Source organism: Hyposmocoma kahamanoa, unplaced genomic scaffold (genome assembly GCF_003589595.1).
Source record: "Hyposmocoma kahamanoa isolate Upper Pololo Valley unplaced genomic scaffold, ASM358959v1 94424, whole genome shotgun sequence".
In the NCBI taxonomy this organism is placed as follows: Eukaryota; Metazoa; Arthropoda; class Insecta; order Lepidoptera; family Cosmopterigidae; genus Hyposmocoma; species Hyposmocoma kahamanoa.
In genome coordinates, this window is record NW_020654922.1 from 5608 (window position 1) to 15931 (window position 10324).

The 10324-nt window shown below is 36.4% G+C and overlaps 1 protein-coding gene across 1 annotated transcript in view; it reads right to left on the reverse strand.

Annotated features, from left to right (window-relative positions):
* Positions 1–9909, reverse strand: part of LOC113238072 (copper chaperone for superoxide dismutase) — a 14532-nt gene extending 4623 nt beyond the window's left edge. The window contains exons 1-5 of the mRNA XM_026474795.1: positions 9795–9909; positions 7202–7294; positions 5448–5559; positions 1795–1967; positions 485–640 (exon numbers count right to left, since the gene is read on the reverse strand). Of these exons, the coding sequence (XP_026330580.1) occupies positions 485–640; positions 1795–1967; positions 5448–5559; positions 7202–7294; positions 9795–9809 (549 nt within the window). The 5' untranslated portion in view covers positions 9810–9909. The remainder of the gene's footprint in view (positions 1–484; positions 641–1794; positions 1968–5447; positions 5560–7201; positions 7295–9794) is intronic.
* Positions 9910–10324: the final 415 nt, after the last annotated feature.

Genomic DNA, 10324 nt, shown 5'->3' on the forward strand with positions numbered 1-10324 from the left:
AATATCACCATGGACCATTAACTCTAGGACTGCTAATCTGTGCGTGTATATATGATACTCATTAATATTATTAAGTATATTGAACATCACCATGGACCATTAACTCTAGGACTGCTAATACTGAGATTACAGTGGCCGTAGAATAGCAGTATATGTGTGATATGATATTAGGCGTTAAGTGTTTTTCGCGTTTCCTTGTAAAGTTTGTTTTTTTTTCACTTATACCCCTTTTCACTAGAGCCATTGAAATAACGTCGGGGACAGTGCAATTCCGCGTATGTAATATTGGTAAAATGACAGTAAGTATTAATTTATGTTGTCTACGGACTGATAACAATAGATTTGGAGACTCATAACCAAATGCTATTACGAACTTTCTTTACGAATTTGCTATGTCTAATAACTATATACCATTTTGACCGACCTAAAAGTAGAGAGATAGATTCTAAAACTCGAGCAGACAAACCATAATAAGTTTACTTACCTTAAGGACCTCATCACAGATTTTAAACGTGGCCCTGCCTGTGTTATCTGCGACTATGTTCCCTAGGTCCCCCGCGTGTCTTGAACTCGGTGGGTCGGTAGGGCTGCCATGGCAACAATTGTTTGGATTATAGTGCTCACCAATTCGTTTGCAACCCTGTCGGAGGCATAAGTGAAATTCAAAATATCTTTATGTTATTGGTATAGGTAAGCTAATTGAAGCATTGGGTGTAACAAGGACGTATCACGTAAAAGTGAGATTTTTAATATTTGTAATATCACTCTTATATACTTTATTATTTATTTGTCCAATGATTTAAGCTAAAAGTTTCAGGTGTTATTACTATTACTTTAAAACCATTACAAATATTTGAAAATAATTTTTTTTCCTTGTGTTATCGGCTCTTGTTGCACCAAACCGGTAAATTAATGGGGCGTTCGTTTTGTTATTAGTTTTTAACCGACTTCAAAAAAGAGGCGGTTCTCAATTCGGCTGTACGTTTTTTTTTGTATGTATGTTACGCGATAACTCCGGTAATTGTGAACCGATTTTCATGATTCTTTTTTTGTTGAAAAAGAGGGTACCTCCATAGTGGTTCATGGTTAATTTTGAAGAAAATCATCCACCTCTAAAGGTGGCTGTTCACGCATGAAGATCCATTTTTATAAGAAGCGCCTAAATTTTATTATAAGGAGCAATTATTTTAATGGTCGATTTTGCTATTCTCCAATTCAAGGCGTTTTTCTCTTAAATAATTTCGATCCGGCCGGATTCGAACCGACGTCTTTTAGAATACCGCGCCAGACGCTATACCAACTAAGCCACGGAATGAACCAGCGGACCTCACGAATTTTGTCTATGTGCTTCTTGTCGTGTCTTTGTATTTGGTTTTTTTTCAACGACTTTTTAGCCGTAGCGCCATCAACGAGAAATCTATGATATTTCGTCACCCACTTAGATACCTTTACAGCTACCAGCCCTGGCTAGAGATGTCGCTATTCATTGTATTTAAATTATTGAATTGATATTCAACTATTTTTTATGTGAAATTACTCCACTAGTTAGTTATAGTTGTACAAAGATCGAACACTCGGAAAAAATTCCTTCGATCCGGCCGGATTCGAACCGACGTCTTGTAGCTTACCGTGGCAGACGCTATACCAACTAAGCCACGGAACGAACCAGCGGACATCACAAATTTTTCTGTGTTTTTGTTGTCGTGTCTTTGTATTTGGTTTTTTAACAACTTTTTAGCCGTAGCGCCATGTATGAGAAATCTATGACAAATACGTTATACAACAATTACTCACATCACTAAGATCTCCACTAGCATGCACGTGTAACCCGTGGCTTCCGCACGGTAGACCATCAATGGTCCCGTCTGCAATGAGGCCCTGGGGCGACTGCTGGAAGCGGATGACGCCAACCAAGCCACCGTGGCAGCAGGAACCACTTGATATCATTGCTACTGCAGATTGAGTGTCTGGGGATAGTAACCAAGCATCGAGTATATAACCAGAAATAGAGACGAAATAAGGGCCATCCATCCCTGGCAACTCGTCAGGCAAATGGGCCTTATATTACTTTTAAATATCGACTCTCTTCCAAAAATATTCTGTATTTATTGTAATAAAGATAATATAATTCGACCCCTCCTACGTAAAGTATCGTATGTCGAAATTGCCAAGTTTACAGGGAAGTGTTTTAAAGTTTTGAATGCACTGAAAGGAGCTTAACAGGTGACTAGCATTTTTCAGTTTTATTCGGAAACGGTTACTTACACAGAGTATTGTAAAATCCTACATATCGGTTAGATGATCTATTAGATTAGCTTTGTCGTGTTATGCTGATTTCAGTGAATTCAGAACTATAAAAAGCTTCCCTGTAAACTTGGCAATTTCGACATACGATACTTTACGTAGGAGGTGTCGAAACAACGGGGGGGCTGTTCCATTCGGTGGTGTGGGAAAAACAGCAAAACATTAATTACAAAACAAACGGAATCACATTTCATCAGTTAACAACAGTTAATCGTGTTGTTCTATGTGTGAACAACTTCATTTAAATATATAAGACACCACAGTTTCAACTGCACGACTATTTGTCGTCACGACATAATGGGAACGCTAGCCCTTCCAAATCGGAACACAGTAATGTTCTCATTACTGCTTGGCAACAGAAATCGGTAATGTGAGGGCAATACTTTATTGCATTCCCAAAATTTGTTATACGGACATCATATGAATTCAATGACGTGGCTGTGGCGAGGATGTTGTACAGCGCCTACGTACGCAGCAAGCTGGAATATGCAGCTGTAGTCTGGGACCCTTATGAAGATAAATACTCTATAATGTTGGAACGAGTTCAGCGTAAGTTTGCACGTTGGCTTTATAAACGGCAGTACGGGTATTACCCGTACTTGTATCCATCGCTTTTTGTTTCGGGTATGGTAGAGTTGGACACTTTGTCTCGGAGGCGAAAGATGCAGCTGCTGGCTCATTTTGTTTCCGCGATCCACCACAGGGTGGACAGTGGCATAATAAGTAAGGTGGATCTGTTGGTGCCCACTCGTATCCTGTGGAGTGATGAGGGTGCGGTGGCCCCGCGCCGATATCCACGGCTGTTAGGCAAGCCCCGCACGCGCACATTGTACGCTGAAAACGCGCCTACCATTCGCGCAATAAGCCTGATCGGGGACATACTCACTCAATGTGACTCAATTGATTTATTCGCTGATCGCGTTGGCTATATATGTAGAGAGATGTCTCCCTACATTGTGTAGTCAGCGTTATCATAAAATGTTAGAATAAGGACTAGAATAATTTGCTGTTAACTATTTTTTGAATTGTAATACTTATCATAATAATTGTATGACGTGTAAGCGCTTTGGCTACTTAGCTGTTAGTTTGCAATGTATGAATAAATAAATAAATAAATAAAAGTATACAATGTAGCAAAGGGTCTTACTAATATTAGAGCTTTGGGACCACCTGGTTGGTTCACCTGGATGGACCACGGACAATTATTTCTTCCCGTGGTTCACCTCTTACGTATAAAATAGAAATACGCAAAACTTATACTGGTGGTGGTCCACGTCAAACATTAACAGTTTGATGCTGGCCATTATTAACTGCCTCTGTAGCCGGACTGCCACGCAGAGGTCCCAGGTTCGATTCCCGGGCCGGGAGAAATATTTGTATGGCCTACATTTATTTCTCTCGTGAGTTTGGATGTAATTTGTGGTTGTCAATGTGTATGTCCATGGCACCCGCAATTCTCGGTTTCCCTAGTGCGGGGCTATGTTGAGTGTGTGCGTTATTATTATAATTACATATATATAGTTTAAAAAAATATATGCATAACTTACAGTTTGATGCACAAAAAGTCTTTTTTATGTTTATTGCGCGATGTTTATTACTATTATTATTTAATTAACTCCACAAATTTTACAATACTTATAAAACTTGTATATTGTTGGCTAAACTCTAAAATGAAAACAAAGATATAGGAAAAATAAAATTGTCACTAGCATTTTAAGACATCAACATTAATCGTTTCTAAACTTGTACATAAATATTACTGCCACCTATTCTCAGGACGAAATTAAATTCTTCACTACTCATTTTATACTTTTAAAATTTAATTTATTCGTATTTTAGTCCTTCGGCCAACTTCTGACAACAAATTCGATTCATTAAAATATTAAATTAATAGACAACAAAATAGTCTTACATCTTTGTAATTGAAATGTTAAAGGGATTTTATTAATAACGTGATTCACGAGAAAAGAAAAATCCCTAGGTGAACCACGGGAAGAAATAATTGCCCATGGTCCGTCCAGGTGGACATAGGTGACCCACGGGAAGAAATAATTGCCCGGGGTAATTGAACCAGTCAGGTCGTCCACGGGCAAGGAGTGCTTTGGGACCCTGCTGGGGACAGCAAAATACACAGAGAGGGCAACATTTCAATTATCTATGGGATCAAGTTTATGAACATATTAACAACAAATAAAAATTCTAAGAAGACAATTCTTAAATCTCAAATAAAACTATTCTAATACTATATTATCATTTTGAAAGATCAATAAATATCTATTAATGCTATTAATGAAAAAATAATAATAACAAAATACTGCGATCAGTAACATGACCATTATTTCTTTCCCTCGGACATTTGCAGATTTCTTGTGTATTAAAAATAAAACCAAATGTTCAATCGTTAAAAAAAATAAAAAAGAACTAAAAATGTTTAATGGTCACAAATTTTAAAAAGAACTATCTTGTGTAGTCCGGTGGGCTGGCTTTACATATCGCACTATTAATACAATAGTGTCTTAACTCAAAAAGTGTATTTTCTCAGTATCGACGAAAAACGAATTACTCGCTTCCCGTGAAAGATCTGTGTAAATTTATCTATAAGTTATTTCCTACTTGCAAACTATATATATTTAAAAATAAAAGAGAAAAAATAGTTTCATATCTTTGAATAAGGACTATTTTGGCCAGAACTAGCTCACATAAAGCGTGTCTCATTTTGAGTTAAGTCGTTAAGTAGATATATTTTACTTGTTTTTTACAATGTTCTAATGACGGTTTTATTGACGTGTAGAGAATCAAATTTTCCGTTCAACAATGGTATAATCTTAAATTTCACATATTGTGAGTTATAAAACTATTGTAATAGCAGTGCGATATTTTTCGTTTTCGCGCCTTTTTTAAGTATTTCTTGTCACATGTTTCCTGTTTTGTCAAAGCGGGACATATGTTCACATTAGGTATAGTATTTACCGGTGAAGGTCCATAGTCCCTGCCTACCCCAGTGGGAGACAAGCGTGATGATATGTATGTAAGTATTTACCGCAATATTTTGTTAGGTTGTTTGTTGTACCGACGTTGTTTCAGACTTCCGTAACACTAGTGCCTTAGATAATAAGTCAAGTTTGCCTCCAATGATAACTTACCGCCAAAGCCCTGCAACACAGCCCTCTTGCCCGACGCACTGGTGACCAAATCAAGAACCTGAGAACTGGGTAGTGTGGTTTCTACTACGATCGCACCCTCTTTGAAACATGCCTGTAGAACAAGTAATAAAAAATATAATCTAGACCAAAAACAAATTTAGGAACAGGTAACCTCAATATCTGGATATCAACACTGCTTAATGACCACAACACAGTTTCCAGGTTGAATGTAGCAGTAGAGCTTCTTGTGAAAGACTTCTTTTGAAGGGTTTTGGTGAAATTACAAGCACATCGACTTATGTCTCAGAGTGACGGGCGCAGTGGCAGTGCCCTCAGATCTTTGCGATTTAAAGCACTGAGTGGCACTGCAACTGTTATGAACAGGCGTGTAGCTTACCATCAGGCGTACGACTTGTTCGTCCCGTCACTTGATATTATAAAAAAAATGCATGGGTATGAAGTTGGCAGCAGAAACAATCATAGCGAGAAGAGTAAAACCCCAGGTATGATCTCCACAACAGCATTCCCTCGAAGAGATTCATCTAAAAATAAATACCTTGATGCTACCAAAACGTTGGCGTTATTGAACAATATTAACTAACAACAATAATCGAAACCGAACTGGCCTAAGCCTAGTAGCTGCCATGAAGGAAATAGAATAGAGAAGGATAAAGCATCAATCCATTCGAATACTCTCCGACAGCATGTCAGTACTTCAAACACTGAAGAGCTATGACATAAATTCAGGGCTCATTTCGACCCCTCCTACGTAAAGTATCGTATGTCGAAATTGCCAAGTTTACAGGGGAGCGTCACCCGACCCGCCCAGACTCACTTTAGTTTACCCGCTTGTTGACGCACATCTGCGTTAGTATAAAATTATAAAATAAATTGTGGTTGTTCATCTAACCGATATCTAGGATTTTGTGTGAGTAACTTGCTTTGCCGAATAAAACTGAAAAATGCTAAAGTCACGGGTTATACTAATTTCAGTGAATTCCAATCTTTAAAATGCTCCCCTGAAAACTTCGCAATTTGGACATATGATACTTTACGTAGGAGGGGTCGATTTACGAATGATATCATGCACTCATGGAAGTATGTATACACAGTTGATTAAAGGACAACGGCTCACGTGGCAATAACGCAGCAGATAAACTAGCCAGAAAAGGGTCCGAAACGGACGCTGAAGGACCAGAATCCATAGTGACCCTCACCTACCAATGGTCAAGAACGGCTACATACAAAGGTACAAAATCTTCTCATAATAACGCATAGACAACCCTTACGGTTTGTAGACAGGCGAGGGTAGCCCTCCCAAAGCTCAACGCCAGTCTATCTCGACAATTAATCAAACTAAAGGCAAGACCTTCACATTCGAACTGCCACTCTAACGGGTCATGGTCCACATAATAAACACCTTTTCAATTTAGATATCACGGACAGCCCTCTATGCAGAGCATGCGTGGAAGGGGAGGAAACCGCAGCGCACATCCTACTGCAATGCTCCGGCAGCGTGGCCACGCTGTCAGTTAGTCTGACTGGCTGAGATTTTTGGAATAGCTTGGGAGACACGAGTAGGACCCTGCACCCACCACACGCAAAATAGGCGCTTGGACGTTGAGTTGCGAACAACAACCCGTTACACCATCATACCATTTGAATGTGGTTCTGTTTTGGGATGATTCCTAGCTATATTTCATGAACATTCAGCTATTTTAAAGATAAGGTGGCTAAGTGATGGTGGTAGGTACCTGTTTAACGCCATCCACACTTTTGAGTTTGTTAATAGTTTTCTCCACACAACACATGTCTGGTTTAGGCCCAAAGTCCACTAATATTTCCAGCTGAAAATGAAATAATAGATGTTAATAGTTTATTCTCTCACCTTTGAAGAAATTATAAGTTTTTGGTTTTTATGATAGGGATTTTGGTTCTTAAACCTATATTCTGTATGAAAAAACATTTTATTAAATTTGACCAACTTCTGCTGTCCCGGTTTTTTTCGTCCCATAGAATAAAATTATCCCTAAATGAGTCGAAAAGCACTAAAAAAAATGTTGGTTAATTTTATTCATTTTTATGGACAACCCACACTTGACAAAAAAATTGACTATCACAAAATTGTTTTCACAAAAAAAGGCTTAATGGCTCCTAAGACAGTTTGCTTATATCCTCTATGGTTCTGGATTTCCCCATACTGTCCCATTTAAAAAAAAACACTCTATATACAAGGTTATGTTTAAAACATATACAGGAATACAGAGCTGATTTCTTTTCATACGATACAAAATAACATTCCTGATGTTTTTTGTTTTTTTTGTTTGGAGAAATAAACATTTTATTTTTTATCTCGAAATGTACAAAAATATAATGGGTGTGGTTTATTTACAGTATAGGTCCAATCATTCTCTATCAAGAAAAAAAGAATCCATCTTCAGGTACATGCGGTTTTAAGAGCAAGATGGCAAATTTTTAGATTTGTTATTTATTTTTTAACACAATATACTAGTTTCGACTTAACTTTCGTTTTATTGTTATAACATTCTCTAAATTACACTAAAATTAGTTTTTCTTTAGTCGCAGCTCATGTATTTTGTTAAAAAATTACATTAAAATGTTGGCAATTTTGCTGCACCTTTACTTACAAAGTCGGAAGTAATGCAGACGGATTATTTTTTTCTACATAGAAAAATACTGTACTGTAAGTAACCCACGCACATTACATTTTCGTATATTTTGAGATAAAAAATAAGATGAAGAAGAAAATTTCTCCATAAAAAATATTATTATTTTTCTTCTCCGAAACTATCAACTTTTCAAGAAATTATACAATAATAAAAGTTGTTAGGAATGTTATAATCTATCACATAAAAATTAGCTCGATACTCCACAAGTTATTCCAATGTCCAAGAATTATCAATTTGGGCCCACTGTGAGGCGTGCTTAACATCCCTTATCATCATGTGTACAACTTGTTCGTCCCATCACTTCATGTTATAAAAAAGTTATTACCGTATAGAGCTGTTTAGTATACTATGTAGTAAAATATGATGAATTTATTAAATGGTGGAATAAAAATTGTTGTTATAATATGTGAGGTTGTTAGTATTTAAAAAATAACCCCGTATACTTCTGGACACATAATTTGAGTCACCATGCGTTTTCAGTACTAAGTGCCCTAAACTTAAACGATGTTTGATTGATCAATAGTAGTTTATGTGACCGTTACATAATGAAAAGCATTAAAATACGAGTGTGGGTTTATTCAGGCGAGTTTCATAAAAACATCTCACGAGTGTTTTAACGCCTAATTGTGTACAGTTACATGCACTGCTTTATCTAGACACATATTATAAGCTCTCTGTAACGTGTTCAGGAACCGCATGTTACAAATGGCGAAATGGCGGCAAATAAAAACTTTTCTTATGCATGTCACACAACCGTAGTTTTTATTTTAAATTCATAGACAAAATAGAATCAGATGGTATCGTTCGATATCAAGTAACATGTGAGATTTGTCAAAATTGTTTGCTATTGACATTTCATTTTAAATCAAACTTCATCTCGACTGATATTAGATTGAGGTCGAATCAATTGTTTTGGTTTTCAGAGATGTTTGAAATTGAAATGTAATAATAACATCGAATTCGATGTTATTAGGAAGCAATAATAACATTTTCACAGATAAGAAATTTGTTCTAACAAAACAGTTTACCTTCATGCTGGTCGTAATTTGCAGTTTTTGAACACATTATAGAGAGTTTATGATACGTGTGTAGATAAAAACTATAATGCAATGTTGAAGGTACTATACTAAATGTCTTTTCCATAAGTCCTTGTCGGGAATTTGGATTTGCAACATGAGGAAAACTTTTTTTAGGTGATAACACCATTTTTGTATTTCTAGCCCTTTATGACAAAAATGCGAGATGGCTCGAATGTGTCCGGGAGTATATTATTAAATATTTTTAAAAATTCATGTTATTAGGGGCTATATATATATATAGCCAAAATCGAGATTTCCGCATAGGTAAGCATTATTACACAATTTCAAGTGTAATAATGCTTACCTATGAAATAAAGATTATTTTGAATTTGAATTTGGAAGTAATTTTAGAGGTTTCTGCATGTTTTGCTATTCAACGAGTATTGTGGGAGTACCACGTAAGAATATAACTTGTGATTATGTAATTATGATACTGCAGAGCTGTTGGTTTATCTTAAGAATTATTTTTCTTTTTTTTCTCACCAATTTGATAACTAAATAAAGTCTAGAATGTTCTCGTGTTGGTAAAAACAATGAATTGTCAATTTTTACAAGATAAACAATTTTCATAAAATTACCTTTGTGGCAATCATTTCGTAACTTAAATCCACTAATCACAAACGACTTTATCAATAAATAATTATTTATTTAATTATATTACAGATTTGTTTTTCAAAAGAAAAGTCAGCGGCAAATATTTCCGCGTATTTTCATTAGAATTTGACAAGTGGCAAGTGAGAGAGAATGGTGACACTATAGAACGTATTTGCAAAGACTGTTTACTTTCTCATTTAACGACAAAATAAAAGTGTAAAAGATAACACGTATTAACTCTTGAAGATATTCTACTGTAATTTCTAAGTATTTCTGGAAGCAAATTATACTTGAAATCGTCACATTAATCAAAAGCGACACATTGTTAAAAAGCGAGCATTACAGACAGTGCCGAGCATTCGCCTGTAATGTAAACAATCTGTTCAAATTGTAAGGCTGCGACTCCACCAAATATAGTGGAAATGTTTTCAAGTCTTTACTTAGGTGCCTGCGAGTGCCTTTGACTGCTGGTCACTCCTGGCTCTCGCTGGCTCTGACGGGCACTCAAAGGGAC